We start from the raw sequence: 15,364 nt of genomic DNA, 5'->3' as shown, positions 1-15,364 counted from the left end.
CTATACGTGTCCACTTAAATTATTCTCTTTTGGGTGAGACATCACTGGTAACTGTTCAGAGTCTGTCTTGGGCATCCACTTCACAGTAAGTTGGTCTATGCAACAATTCATTAATTGGCTTATGAGAATGTCCTTATGAAATGGGTAAACTGGACAGATACACGTGAAATCAATTTGGGCTGTTTTCTCACCTTATTATCTTCTCAGTAGTTTATAAAACCGCTTAATAGTTTGTTCCCATATTTATCTTAGAATTGAAATTGATCTGACTCATGTATAGATCTGAGTCCGCTTTTTCCAAGATGTTTCATCTGCCTTCAGTCCCTTGGAAACTCCCTCTCCAGCGTAAGGCTTAGCTGAAGGAGTGTCTGATTCATTATTTGAGTTCCCTAGGAAGAAACTTCATCAAACCATGCAGACCTAAAGATGTTCATTACCTAAATATATTGACATTGTGTTAAGCATCTGGTTGCAATTGACCTTTTTGAATATCAATGTCCTTTTTTTATTTGAATGCTGTCACTATCTATGAATCATGGGGTGTTTGGGATGATTATTTTGTGGTCTTCCCTCTGATTCCAAATGTAGATCTTTCTCTACTTTTGATTCTTATTTTCGTAAAAGGGTGAATATGTCTCTCTCTCTTTCTCTCTCTCTTCTTTTTATTAGAAGTTTATTCTTTGCATCTTAACAGAGCAATACAAATGGAGGCAGGGCATTTTCCTTCCTGCCCTCACAGCCCCTCAGGTTTCTGAAGCATGGCAGTTAAACTCCAGAACAGTTCTAAAAACTGTCATTTGTATGCTGCTCCCAGTTTCAGACACTTTAAATGAACTGTTTTGCCTAATCCCTACATACACCTTTGATGAATGTTTGTTTTCTTCTAGTCTGAAAGTTAGACCAGTAAATTCTATAATCGTTGCATATATCATATGGCGTTGAAACTTGAACTACATTAAGTGGAATTCACAAAGTATTTGCATACATAAATTACACAGGAGTATATTTTTGCAGTGTAGCATAATTTTTTTTCTGTATAACTCTAAAGGTCGTAAAACTTTTCCAAGAGCCAGAAGGACTCAGGGGAACAGCTTCCGATCACCGGTTAGTTTCAGTCCCACCGATCACTCGCTGAGCACCAGTAGTGGAAGCAGCGTCTTTACGCCAGAATATGAAGATAACAGAATGAGGAGAAGGGGAAGTGACATAGACAATCCTACCTTGTCAGTGATGGACATCAGCCCACCAAGTCGCTGTAAGTTAAGGAATTTTGTGAACTCTGCTGTAAACTCTTAGCTTTCGAATATACCATGTCAAAACCAGGCATGTCATCAAATGATAAGTATGTGATAAGTAATGTTTTTCTCTCTAATAGAAAAAAAATAAGTCTGTAGGCTCTGCAGTCTTTTCATTGCTTACTGCGCCAACCTTCACGTAGATTTTTGCATGGAACAGACAACTGTGATAACAAATCACTGTAAAACTATTTTCGGTGTGTTAGATTTTTGAGGACCTGAGAAAGGTCACATAGATTACAATTACTATTTATTTTTGCTGATGTTGGTCAATTTTTCTGATATATTGTTGATCTTAATTGGTACTGTTTTATATTTGTGGTGGAACGAATATACTTTGTGATGACTTCAGTAGTTGATGGATTTTACTTATGCCTTGATTAAAAAAAAATAGTTACTAAGTTTGTGTAATACGCTTTGTCTGTTTTTCAGATTCAAAGTTACTAACTACTTTAAGTATGTATATTTCTAGAAGAAATCATTATTTTTTGAATAAATTTAGAGTACCTCATGCGTTCCATCTTATAGAAAGCGTTATTATCTTCGTAATTTGTATGGGGAAGTTCAGGACACACTGTAGAAAAATATAGAAAACTTTTTTTAAAGACTATGTATTCGAGTTGTGTTTTTTTTTTCAATCAGCCGAATAACAAACTCACTTGAAAACCAGAACTATACTTATTTTTTTCAGCACCACGAGCTCCAACTAACTGGAGACTTGGTAAACTGCTGGGTCAAGGTGCATTTGGCAGAGTGTATCTGTGTTACGATGCTGATACCGGAAGAGAACTGGCTGTTAAGCAAGTCCAGTTTGATCCTGATAGTCCAGAAACCAGCAAGGTAAGTGATACGGAAGAGAGTTTGCTTCTGCTGAAGTGCTGTGTTCTGTGCTAAACTGTTCCTTTCCTTGAATGGGATGATGTTTTAAAATACTGTTAGGAATCCTGTTTTGTTAATACATCAAAGAATTTGGTTACCCGATTTTAATGTTACGTCACACTTTAAAATTTTCAGACATATATATCCTCATTCAGTGAACACAATTTAATTTGGTGCAGTCTTGGTCTCTAAAATTAAGCAATTCTTTATAAATAATCACCTACTTCAGAGCACTGTATATTTGTACTAGTATAGGAATTAAAACGCATTCCACATACAAACAGAAAATCTGCACTAATTTAAGTGTTCCTGAAATTAAATTCTAAGGGTTTTTTTGTTTGGCTCCGAAGATGATATGAGATTTTTCTTTCCTTTTTTTTTCTTTTTAAAAATCTTTTCAGTTTTTAATTTAAATTATTAAATCTTTGGCTTGAGTTGGGGGGTGGATCTGCTAAGCTTTGCACATCAGGATTGTCTACTGCTTTTGGCCATGTTTTTCTCTGAAGAGCTAAACTTTCATTGACAGTTTATTCTCTCTAAAATTGAACTTGTCCTTCTAAAAGTATTGGACACTTAAGAAGAGTAACTACTTTAAAATAGCACCAATCTTCCATTTCTTTTTTTTCCAAGTCATGCTTGCTGCGTTTAGCAGGACGGAAGAATTATTACTATTTTTCCTGCATTAGGACTGTGTTTTATACCGTGGTGAGCAAGGCCAGCGAGCAGAGGTTGTAAGCATTGCTGCAGAATTGAGTGGCTACCAGTGATGCTTGCTGCTATTTGTGGTGTAGGATCAAGGAGAAAAGCCAAGAATCGTTTGCGTTGTTACGTTTTTAATCAAGTAGCAACACCAACTACTCTAGAAATACACAGCACAACTGACTTTTCTTCAGAAGTGTTACAGATAAAATATTGTAGTCTCTCCAGTGGCAACAGTTTTGCGACCTTGCTTGCCATATTATTTTGTAATTTGTACCATTCAATGTCAAAAAATGTTTTCCTTCTAACTTCAGAAGTATGAGGGTATCAGCAATACTCTGTGATGGGTAAGTCAGTTTTAATGAAAGGCTTCTGGGTGAAATCTGGAATAGAATGAAGTTTGACTTTGTGGGTTAGTAACGTTTTCAACATCTTACTGTAGAGTCTTTCAAAATATCTTCTGTTTGCAAAATTTTTGGTAATTAGGTTAGTTCTGGAGAAAGCACCATATGTGTTAATGTATTTGCATATTGTTCTTCATGACTACAATATCAAAATAGTCCTCAGAGGCATTTTTAAAGTATGGTCTGTCAGTTGACATTCTGGAAAAGTTGAGAAATAAGGCTAATAACTCCAGTAGAAAGACTGAACTTTAAAAAAAAAATAAAATAAAAATAAAAAAAAATTAAATGGGAATTTTGTGATATGTTGCATAAGGATCAGTGAGTTGATACACATCTTGATATCTGTGCTCTGGAACAGATATAACTTCATACAAAATTAGAAATACAATGAGATAACGGCAAACAATTTATAGAAAATGCATCTTTTTTTCTTTATTTCCCTCAAACTAATGGTGTTATTTTCTGATTACAAAATGTGTAAACTTTATGTAAACTCCAAGAGCATTTTGCTACTTAGTTTACATATCCTTTCAGAACAGCAGTACATACTGTTCTGCTTAAAAAAATAAAATAAAAATCCAGAACGTTATTTTAATATTACTGAATGACCATGGTAAATCTTGTTTGCTTTTTTCCTTGTAGGAAGTAAATGCACTTGAATGTGAGATTCAGCTGCTGAAAAATCTGCTGCATGAAAGAATTGTTCAGTATTACGGCTTCTTGAGAGACCCACCAGAAAGGACCCTCTCTATATTCATGGAATATATGCCTGGGGTAAGCAAGAGAACCAGTCCAGTTCAACCATCGCTTCTATGTGATGTGATAAGCACGGCTTTTGCAGAAGTGCACGTAGATAGTAAAGATATGTTCAGGTTAAACAATAACCAAAGATGGGTACCAAAAGATGCTTACAGCAGTCTCACTCTGTCTTCTCTGTGTTTTCAGAATTGGTGTGGTTTGTACCATGTGTTTGATTTTGGTATGAGAAGTGCCTAGCATTGTCTTTGAAAAAAATAGCGTTATTCTTAAACTCTTGGATTTCCTTGAATTGTAATATTTCTTTTTTACTGTGCTTCACCTTGTGCTGTTGAGTAGTCATCATCTCAGCTATTCTCAATTATTCTGAAAAAAGGAAAGGTAGCTAAGATAGGTGTGGGAATAGGTACAGACGGAAAATAATCTTGGTTGTGTTTTTTTTTGTGTTTCTTGCATGACACTTGAATGCATGAACATGCTGAACTGTTCTACTTTCACTGTTTTGGTAAAAACACATTCAGGTTAGAAAACTAGATTTTAATTTTCTCACCAAGTGGAGACAGAGCTAAATAAAATGTGCTCTTATAAAAACATAGGATCTACATTTCTGAATAGTAACAGCATTGTACTTCATTGTAAGACTCCACAGAAGAAAACTGTGTTTTTCCTTCAGGTGAGTTCTGGGCTTTGTTTTGGGGGGATTCTTCAGTTCTTGACATTCTTGACATTTCTTGACATTTGAAAGACAGTACCACAGAAGTAATCTGTGAATAGCAGAGCTAGGTTATACAAAGATAGCTACAAAACCATGAGGTTTTAACTTAACGTTATTTTAAGCCAACAGTTTAAGCACTGTCTTCCAACTTGTGATGTTTTTCTTGACAACTTTTTTTTCCCCAAGTATAAACTAGCCCGTGTAAACACCATCTGTTTCGTCTGACTTGAGTATCATCGTTTAACCATCAAAAGAACTGAGAGTGGTGTTTGACTGCAAATAGTGCTGTTCTCTTTTTCTGTACAACATGCTGGCACTATTCAGCTACTTGATAGCCGTAAAGTTAATAGCTTCATATTTCAATACATGACTTCTCTGTTCAGCCTCTTCTGAGTAAAAGTATGTATTTTTCTCAGTGGAGACAAAACTATGTTTGTGCTTTAAGATGATCTAGAAAGCCCTGAAATGTCTGCATTTCAGGCATAATCTTCATTGAAGTTTAACAGCAGTAGTGTTAGGCCACTTGTGATCCTCGAAGTGTTACAGTGTTTCATACTTCTTTGCCATAGGGTTCCATCAAAGACCAATTAAAATCATACGGAGCACTCACAGAGAATGTGACTCGTAAATATACACGACAGATTTTGGAAGGAGTTCACTATTTGCACAGTAATATGATTGTCCATCGAGATATTAAAGGTAAGAAGGAGGATAGTTCTGTGTACAGCTCAGTGCTCTTTACTATGAACTATTTTCTTGCCTTTTCACTAAAATTTAATTAAATTTGAGATACCAAAATACTGACTTGGTATCAGTGTGATTGCTTTCCAGTGTTTATTCTTGTCAGTGTTGTAAAATGAGTCTGTTCTAGCAGACTTCTGAAAATGTTTCCCTTGTCTCCATCTGCAGTGCATTCATGATAAATTTTGTTCTGATTTTATTTTAGTGTAAGTAGTTTGAATATATCAAAAGATCATGTAATTACAAATAGAGTATGCAGAGGAAAGCAGCATGATTTGAAAATATTTATTTTTACAGAGTTTTATTTCTCTCAATTACACAGAAATTACCCAGCACTTCACTGTTACAAGAAGTGACTGGCCGAGGTGACTTGCCTGACCCAAATGACTCAGACTTCTTCCACTTTCCTGACAGGAAACTGATACCTTTACTTTTTCAGATAGAGATAGGTAACTTGGAAGTGCTGCGAAAGCACATTATGAATACGCGGGAAGATGGTGAAGTGCAAAATACTCGTGTGGAACAACACCGTTGTCTTCCCTAAACACTTACGGTTTTCCTGTTGCTTTGTATCAATAGTATTTTCCAAAAAATATTTGAATGCCAATGACATTTTTTGCATGCATATGCAGATAAGTGTTTTGAGCTACTCAGTGACATAGTTTAAGATTTTGCTTTAATGCAGTGTCAAGACATTTGTAGCAGTGTGAAAATTTCCCGTTTCATTTTGTCAGGCTTTATAGAGTGACCGAAATTTCCTGGAAAAGGCCTAGGGTGCAAAACAACGGGAGCAATCCATCTTACTGAACCTCTGAGTAAAGTAATAGGAATGAACATAAAAATTCTCTGGAAGCTCTAGACCCCTAGAGCTATCTTGCACTGCATCACTGAATTCAAGTTGCTTCCTTTTTTTTTTTTTAAAAAAAAAAAAAACACCAAAGTGTTCTTTTCCTTCCAGGAGCAAATATTCTGCGAGATTCAGCAGGCAATGTGAAGCTGGGTGACTTTGGTGCCAGCAAACGACTCCAGACTATCTGTCTGTCTGGTACAGGAATGAAGTCTGTCACAGGAACTCCGTACTGGATGAGTCCAGAAGTTATCAGTGGAGAAGGGTACGGCAGGAAAGCAGACATCTGGTATGTTACAAACTTCTCTAGCAAAGTGCACGATTTCAGAACGGGCTCTTTATCATCCAGAGTTGGAGTGTTTTGTTCTGGGGTTTAGGCTGAAGAAGGGGACAAGTGTGAGCACTGGCAGTCGCGTTTGGAGCGTGTAACGCTGACATCTGGGAATTGTTGGTTTGGCAGTTCCTGAGCCTGTTGATTTAGGGATCATAAGAGAATCCTGTGAGCCAACCTTGCATGAAGTTAGGATTAACAGACTGTTTGTAAATCCTGCAGAGGTACTGGGTGAAAGCAATGTGTAAAGCTCTGAAGCATCAGTAAAGTCAGTGTCCCGTAAATTAATACTTTGCTTAATTGAACTTTATCACTGAAATACCTCCAATGCAAAGCATTAAAATGAAATGCTGCTCCCTTAATACATGAGCACACAGGAATAAATTAGCCAGATTTAAATGGGAGATTGGGTGCGGGGGGAGAGGGGAGGTTTTTGTAAGTTATTACATTTTTAAGAATTAAAAAGGGAAAGATAAATTTCCAAAACGAACATTTGAGATAGCGTAACACGTCGCATAGCGTAGCTTAGCGCAGGCCCAATGGACAGATCCTCCTTACACTGTGTGCGCTCTGAACATGGAGGAATGGGTGGGCAGCAGTAGCTGTGTGGGGGCAGCGGTAACATTTTGTGTTTTAAAAGAAACCGCTTTCTATCCAACCAACAGCAATATTTTTAGTGTCAAGAAAATTCACTTAGCCTGCTTCAGACCACTTCATAATTACTCTGCTGTGCTTGAATGATAGAACAACTGGCATTTGACCTGTTTGTTGTTGAAGTATTTGTACCAAGGTCAATGCTTGTTTTTTGATGGGGAAAATTATGGTTAAAACTAAGAAGAAATACTGAAGTGAGACTTCTGTCATTCAGTAAATCGTTATTGTGTAAAGAAGCGAGCCTCTGTCTAACCAAATAACTTCTTGGAAATTGAGAAATTCGCCCAACCTCTCCATTTGGCAGTATCATCCGTGTGTTACTGGAAGGGGCTGATATTGCAGGGCTAATGGAACAGACTTTTCCTGGACATTTGCATGCCCTTCTGCCTTCATAAATCATTTAAATATTAGCTTTGTATGCAAAGATAGTTTAAGATCTTAAAACTTTGTTTCACAGTGTATTTTAGTATCCTTTTCTAAAAGAGGAAGATGCTACTGAAGGATGGTTTTAAACTTTTTATCTTCCATGTTAGGTTTCTGTCCCACAAACTGGGGACAAGTTGTGCATTTCTAACGAGCTAACAAAATGCACAGCGTGCTCTGCCTTTCAAGCATTCCTGTTGCTTTGCATTTCCATTAGGACTTAATGAGCAAGAAAGCTTTCAAGTGCGTTCAAATCCTGCAGGTGTCTGAAGAGCTGGAGCACCAGCGTCAGCCTGCTGAGCGCTGAGACGTGAACCTGCAGGGCGGCAGGGTCGCAGCCCGGGCAGTGTTATCCAGAGAAATACCTGGGTAACTCTTCTCTGAGGTAGCAGTTCTGGGCCTGGTGAAGTAAGGACGTGAAGCCGTGGGTAGATTTGGGTTACCCTGAGGCAGCAGATGGCTGTTTTTTTGTATTGCTGTTGCTGTGTAGGGTTAAGAGGACCCCACGTGCCCATGGTGTTTGGTAGCGACCTGACGTTTCTTGCATTCCCAGGAGAGCACGATTCTGTTGTAACCTGCTGTCTCATTTTGCCTCTGTTTCAGGAGCGTAGGTTGTACAGTGGTAGAAATGCTCACTGAGAAGCCCCCGTGGGCAGAATTCGAAGCTATGGCTGCCATCTTTAAGATTGCCACTCAGCCAACCAATCCCCAGTTACCACCTCATGTCTCAGACCATGCTCGGGATTTCTTGAAAAGGATTTTTATCGAGGCCAAGTTGCGACCATTTGCAGATGAACTGCTAAGACACACGTTTGCACACTATCACTAACAGCCTGCCTCAACTCAGCTTGCATCTACTGCATTTATTTTCTATTTGACTGCACTTTTATTTTTTATCTTTTACAAAAAAAAAAGGAGAAAAAAGACAAGAGAGAGAACACATTCTCTTGAATCTTTGTTTCACTTAGATTGTAAACAATCTGAATTTTGTATCTAAAATAAGAATCTTCCCTTCCCTGCTCCCACCAGGACTAGAACTTCTTGTTTCTGTAATGTACTGATGTGGTTCGTGTAGATAAAGCACTTTAGTACATATTTGTTCCTTATTTAAAGGGGGAAAAAAAGACAAATGATTGGATAGTCAGGAACTGTGTGACTTTTTCTGACACCGCTGACAGACTCAGGGTGCAGGGAAAAATAGACATGCAGCTAGAGGACAAGAAGGTTACCTCTCTGTGATTGTTCTTTATGTTATAGGTACTTGCAACAGAGAGTTCAAAGTTCTTATATTTTAACATTTTAATCAGTTCTAGCATTTTGTAATTTAAGCTGGATCATGTGGTTCTGAGAGTTAATTATAAAGCTGGAAGAACTTGGAACTCTTTGTACAAAAGCATGTCTGACTGGTACTTCTATGTGACCAAAAGAAAATAATAATAATAAAAAAGAATTCAACACTGATGTACTAGAGATTTTGGTGTAGAACTATCCTATCCTTATAGGAAAAGAATTACAGGTAAAAAGATTATGGACCCAGACTCCTAGGAACTACCATACTGTAAGGGGAAAATTTCTGCAGTAGAAAAGAGGTAGCTGTTGGATGTAAATAATTGGGAGAATGTCTCCTGCTGTATCTGCCAAAGAGAATCCTCTGTTGCATAAGCTTGGAGGGAGATAATTACCTTAGGTAAGAAATAAGTGGTGTCAAGAGAGAGTTCTCCTCCACAATCCCATGAATGTTTGGGGGGGGAGAGGAGTGACGAATCCTTCTGCAGTATGTATGTTACACGATTCGGAATGACCTGTAGGAAATAATGTCTTCAGAGCTGTCGAGGGGCGCTAGGATGGAATGTATGTCAACATCAAGTGCCTGAATAATATAAAATTATTCCCATTATGCACTATAAGCATTGCTTTAGTAACACAGTTCAGTCATCTAGGATGTATCGACAATTCTTAAAATAAAATTAAACTTCTTTTAACACTAGGAGTAAGTCACTGAGAAAGGTAAGACTCCAGTTATACTTCCCATGAGGCAACAATGAACAAGGAGGCACAGCACAAAAGACTGTATGAAGGATAGGCCAAAAGTGCAGAGCGCCAGCAACTGAATAACACGAGCGGGATTACTGCAGCCCGATAATCCACTTGATTGGTGTTTTTTCAGATTTCCAACTGCCATAAAATGGACATTAATCCACTTTTTCTGTTTCTCAAAGAGAATAATAAAAGAACAAAGGCAAAACTCTGAAATAGTCCTTCTCAATAGAGAAGGCCAGGTACTGATCAGGTATAGTTAACAACCAAATTTCACACCAGAAAAGTCAAGCTCTCATATTTGTGTAGAAGAACACAACATAAATAATTTAAAAAAGGAATTTGGAAATAAATTACTGGACTACAGAACTGAATTAATGTATACTGTTTGGATGATTCATTGCTTGCTTTTGTTGTGTTATAAAAACAGAGCAGGCTGATGCTGTGAACCTTGTCTACTCTGACAAGACTCTACATTATTGTCCCCAGGCTCCGCTCTGTTTTGCATCTTTAGAGGACTACCAGAATTATGAAATACATGGAGACAGAGTAATAAATTTACCTATTCTCATGCTAATTAACTCATGAGATTTCTGAATTTATCCTGTTAACTTCCAAATTTTGTACAAGGGCATAAGCAGGAGTATGGATCTATCCTAATCACTTTACCTGTAGTGGAGTAAGAATGAATTTTGGGCCACCTCTCCTGACGCTGAGAGTGGTGGCCTCCAGTTTGTGAGCACTGTACCCAGTTTATAATTTTCTCAGTCAGGGTACACAACTGTGCAAGGTTTTCTGAGCATGGGAAGGACAATCCTGACCAGGGAAAACTTAAAAGGCTGAAAGTCTGCTTGTACTGACTTTTTTTGGGGGGGTGGGGGGTGGGTGGGGGGCTCTCTGTCACTAGATAAAAGCTATGAAAGCAGACTTTAAGAAGAATGTGTGCGCTCTGCTGTAAAGGACCTTTGCTTTATAAGCAAAATGTAGTGACAGCAGGGGCGGGAGGGTTAATGTAGAGCCTAATAGTTTATGTAGCTAATTTAAAGATCATATAATCGAAATGATTGATTTCAAGCAGATCAAGAAGGTACCAAAACCAAGGTGAAAATGTATATAAAAATCAGTAGTGGACAGTGATACCTGAAAAGGAAATTTTGTATTACCAAAAAAGAACATTAAAGGGAAAATGTAACCAGGTTTATCTGTAGCATTCATAACATTTAAAGATACTATTCTAAAAAGAAACTGCACTCTCTGAAGCTTGAAAATTTTCAGAATCTAGTTTTCTAATACTGTGTCCTTTTTGTGAGACAGTGCTGGCTGATGTATATTGCAATACCACTTTCTCATTGTGAATTTAATTACTGAATAATTGAGTTTGCTGCTTTTGTGCCTTTTCTAAAAACGGCATTCAGTCATGACAAGGGTAAGCATTTTGGAACCAGAAAAAAAGAATTTGCAGAATGTGTTCTCCTTATTTTCTTTGATGTATCAGAAAGGTGCTGAAGTAAAGACAGCGCTTCTTAAATAAGGACAACTTTTTTGTCAGCTCCAGCAATGCTAGTAAAATCTTATTACCTTGACCAGGATTAGGCCTTAGCTGTGGTGTGTTTTTCTTTTTACTCTATGAAGAATTTGTCTACTGACCTAAGCAACTTACAGTAAATTCAGATGATTATCAACATAAATGCTTTGAGCTAGAAGTAATGATGAAGCTAATTCAGACCTTTTACCAAAAGGTTAGCTAATACTTATCCCCTTGCATGTTGCACTTCAACATCGTTGTGTTGGGGTAATGCAGTAAAACAATTTGTATTAAATAATGTAATGCCTCTGTGTACAGTGTCTGTACAACACTTTGTTGACCACTGGTATGGTAATGGACAAGCCCTAGCTCTAAAATTCCAGAGGGTGCATGGAATTGGATGCTTGAAACTCCACTGGAGGAGGTTTGCCGAGACAAGGTCCCTTCTCAGCTCACAACTTCTGGTATCTTATTAGCAAAGACACCAGCATTTTAGAATCATCAGTTGTTCTTAATTGTTGAATCCAATTACCAGAAAATGCCCAGGAAAATAGCACTGTTGCAAGGATATGTTTTGCTTTTCTGTAAATGCCACGATGGAGCTATGCTCCCCAAAAGTAAGAATCAAGGTTCACTGTATGTGTATTTACAAAGGACTTAATTATCTGCTAATTAATTTTATGTTGTCTGTTTTAACACATTAAGTAACAAAAATTAAGCTATTTCTGTAATATGCTTTTAATGGTGGGACTCTGTCCTGTTAAACTAACAGTCATGTTAGAGCAAGTTTTATTTTTAATTTAGGTGATAGAAATATCCATGCAAGAACTTAAAGTATGGATCTAATAACTTAGTTCAATTTACATCGAATTCTTGACAGTTTAAATTTAGTCTTAAATTTTTAACCAAATTTGCGATTCCAATTGCAGCCTAACAGTCCTTTATAACAAAATGAAAAGTTATTCATTTGTGTTGTTTTTTTTTTCCTTAGGTAGCGCCTTTTTATCTGTATGCCTTAATTTTGTTCCTCTTAAACACCATATTGAAATGCTACGGCTGTCATACAATTCCATGTCACCAAATCGGGATTAGAGTATATTTTGAAGTGCCCAAACCAGAATTCACATAACTGCATTAAAAAGTGTACTTTAGCTATAATCTGCTGCAGACTTTTAAATTGAGAATTTTAAAAAGTGATTTTTGGAGCACTTCCTGAGCGCTTCCTATGCTCGCACAGGTTTCATATTTGCATTTTGGAGACTGTATACTGTCATGCATACCACAGAAAAGACTTGTTGCCCTTCACAGAAATACAATTACAGCTGAGATTTAACTTCCTAGCTCTGGGTACGAGACTCTGGGTTTCCTGTAGAGTTCTTCGCAGATGTGAAATTCTAGTTGGTACGTTAGTAAACGTGGTACTGTAATAAAAGTTGTTTACTTTCAGTACACAGGAATATTATCTAAGCAAATGAGCAGACTTCTCAGTGAAGCTGACATTGTTCCCATTAAATTCTTTCCTGTTTCTTTTTTGGAAAATCCTAATCCTGCCGTTGTCTTGACTGAAAGCCTTCTTGCAGCACCTGTAGGTACAGCGCAGTATAGCAAGCCATTCTTTCAGACGACATAGAGCAAACTGTAACTGCAGCTTCAGAGACTTGAGCAAATTGGTCAGATCTACAGTTATTTATAGTTAATTTCTTTTTTGATCTTGAAAATCTGTCACGCATATAGAAAAGCATAATTTGTGTGCTTGAATGTAAGTCTGTATGGTGTTTCTGGAAAAGCAAAAGTATTACTGCCGGTATCATTTCTTGCTGGTAACTTGCTGTCTTGTGTTAATGACAAGCCTGCAGTGTAAAACCACATAGAATTACCAAAGCTTTTCTATTCCTGTATACATATAGCCAAAAGCGATGTTTCATGGATTAGTACTGTTACTTATAGATACACATACTTATATATCCACCAGTAAGCTTATTGCTAACTGAATGAAGCAGGTACTAGTAGATAGGCACCTCCCATATTTAAAATATTTGGGTGTTTATACTTGCTGTTTTGATGCACAAAAGTCATGACAGCATTAAAAGGAAAGGTTTGGTTTTTTAACTCTTTTTAACTTAATCTTATTTTTGTTATTCTAAAAATAAGGCATAAGCTTGGTGACTAAACCTGGTGACTTTTTGTAGCCAGGCTTGAGCTTTGGGATATCTGAGGAACGCCATAAAAATAAGTAGATTTGTGACCTGAATTGCTCTCTGCACCATAGTAAGAACTTTTCAAAGCTGCTGGGAAGGAGTCCGCTTTACACCAGAGCCAGATGTCACCCGCAGCTACCTGGGTGTACGCTGCCTTCAGGAGGAGCCACAAACCCACGCCAGAGGGGGCAGAAGAGCTACCAGCCTGGCTGCTAAATCACTACTCTTTATCAGAATACAAAGGAACTCTTTTCATTTCCAACCCCTCAATTTATTTTTCTAATTGGCATAACTTAAATACTGGTTAGGTGGTGGCCACTGAGAGCTCCCCATTAGGGCCGGAGCTGATGAGGTGCAGCTTTAGTGCCCAGCCCGTGAAGTGGGGTGCAGCAGCTGGGGCGGCTCTGCGGGACCCCCTGCCCCCTGCAGGGGGCATGGCCCTGTCTGCGCCATGCACAGCAACTGCCTGGCTTTTCTAGCGATAGATACGTACCTGTACTTGAGGGGTAGGATGGATGGAGAAAGTAAAATTTCTCATCCTTCAAAGAAACAATGCGAGCAGTCTCGCTTTGGTTAGGTCTTAGGTTTTCATAAATTTACTTTAAAGGGAGAGGAACTGGATTAAAATACATTAAATTTGTATCTTGGGGTTCAGGCCTTATTTTGAGTCCACCGATGAGGATTGGAGGTCACGTTCTTCTGTTAGGAGATACAAGGAAAAGGACACTTTAACTCCCAAGTGGATATTCCCAGGAAATATTTCAGAGGTTGTTCATGTCTCTTACCCCAATAATAGCCGATCCTTTTCCCCAATGGTTATTTAACGTGGGTTTAAAAACAAAGGTTGTTTTTTCTTTTTTTGAACAGGCATTGGATTGCCAGTTCGCTAGTGTTTGTTTCTCATTAATAGCAGTGTAAAGGTGGTGTCACCCCCAAATCTTAACGGTTTATCAAAGCCTAGCGTCTGTCATCTCAGACCTCACAGGAGTCGTATAAAGGAATATCACTGTATATACGTGGAGGAGACTTAGGTAAATCGGAACGTAGACTTTTAGTTTTCATGAAGCTATGAATACAAATTTGTAAATTTTCTCTTGATCTAATGTACATTTTTATGTAGCCATTAAATTCTCTATTTAATCTATCAGTTTCTCACTGTAAATGTTTTTACTCTCAGTTGAATGCTGGGCACAGTTTGTAATGTATGTACACAAAGGTGTTTTTTTCTATCAACGTTGACTTTTTTGCACATTTTTGGAAATATTTAATTTGTACACTGATTTAATACTCTGACCAATTGTTGATGGGTGTATGAGAATCACGTGTGTGTGCAATGTACTACTGTCTGGATGTATGGTTTTTTATTACTTTTGAGATGTTGCTATCAGTAACTGCACTGCTGTTGCTGCTTTACATGGAATATCTTGTGTATAAAAAAAAAGGAAAAAAAAATTAAAAAACTAGCCTATGGTTATCTTGGTCGAGGAACTCAGGAGCCGAGCGTCGCTTACCAGTTCCCTCTGTGTCTGCGGTGACTGTGTGTGTATATATCCCAGTAATCTTATTCCACAATTTCATTTCTACATTTTTATGAACTTGTTTTTTAAGGGTACTATGTTTAGTTAGAATAATTAAATATATAAAAGCTTTGAGAGATAATTTACTAGATGAATATATTTTCAGCTGGCTGATGTTCAGAATATTTTTTTAATTTTTTGTTTTTAACCATTCAAAATGTATTTGTATTTCCAGAATCAGACACGAATTGTACTTAGAAATATATTAAAACACTGTAGGGACAGCCGTGTGCCTAAGAGTTTTGTATTAATATTAAAAAAAAAAAAAAAAAATCAACCTTTT

The 15,364-nt window shown here is 37.5% G+C and overlaps 1 protein-coding gene across 4 annotated transcripts in view; it reads left to right on the top strand.

Moving 5' to 3' along the window:
* The window catches only part of MAP3K2 (mitogen-activated protein kinase kinase kinase 2), a 51,772-nt gene extending 36,467 nt beyond the window's left edge, over positions 1 to 15,305 (top strand). For all 4 annotated transcript variants that reach the window (XM_080601362.1, XM_080601360.1, XM_080601363.1 and 1 more), the window contains 6 exons: positions 1,049 to 1,255; positions 1,987 to 2,135; positions 3,920 to 4,051; positions 5,318 to 5,447; positions 6,448 to 6,625; positions 8,348 to 15,305. In XM_080601362.1, coding sequence (XP_080457488.1) covers positions 1,049 to 1,255; positions 1,987 to 2,135; positions 3,920 to 4,051; positions 5,318 to 5,447; positions 6,448 to 6,625; positions 8,348 to 8,573 — 1,022 coding nt within the window. In that variant the 3' untranslated portion in view covers positions 8,574 to 15,305. The remainder of the gene's footprint in view (positions 1 to 1,048; positions 1,256 to 1,986; positions 2,136 to 3,919; positions 4,052 to 5,317; positions 5,448 to 6,447; positions 6,626 to 8,347) is intronic.
* The last annotated feature ends 59 nt before the right edge of the window (positions 15,306 to 15,364 follow it).

The sequence above is a fragment of the Anser brachyrhynchus genome (genome assembly GCF_964034855.1).
Source record: "Anser brachyrhynchus genome assembly, chromosome: 7".
NCBI lineage: Eukaryota > Metazoa > Chordata > Aves > Anseriformes > Anatidae > Anser > Anser brachyrhynchus.
The sequence above is the reverse complement of the archived record's forward strand: the minus strand, read 5'-3'. Positions and strand labels throughout refer to the sequence as shown.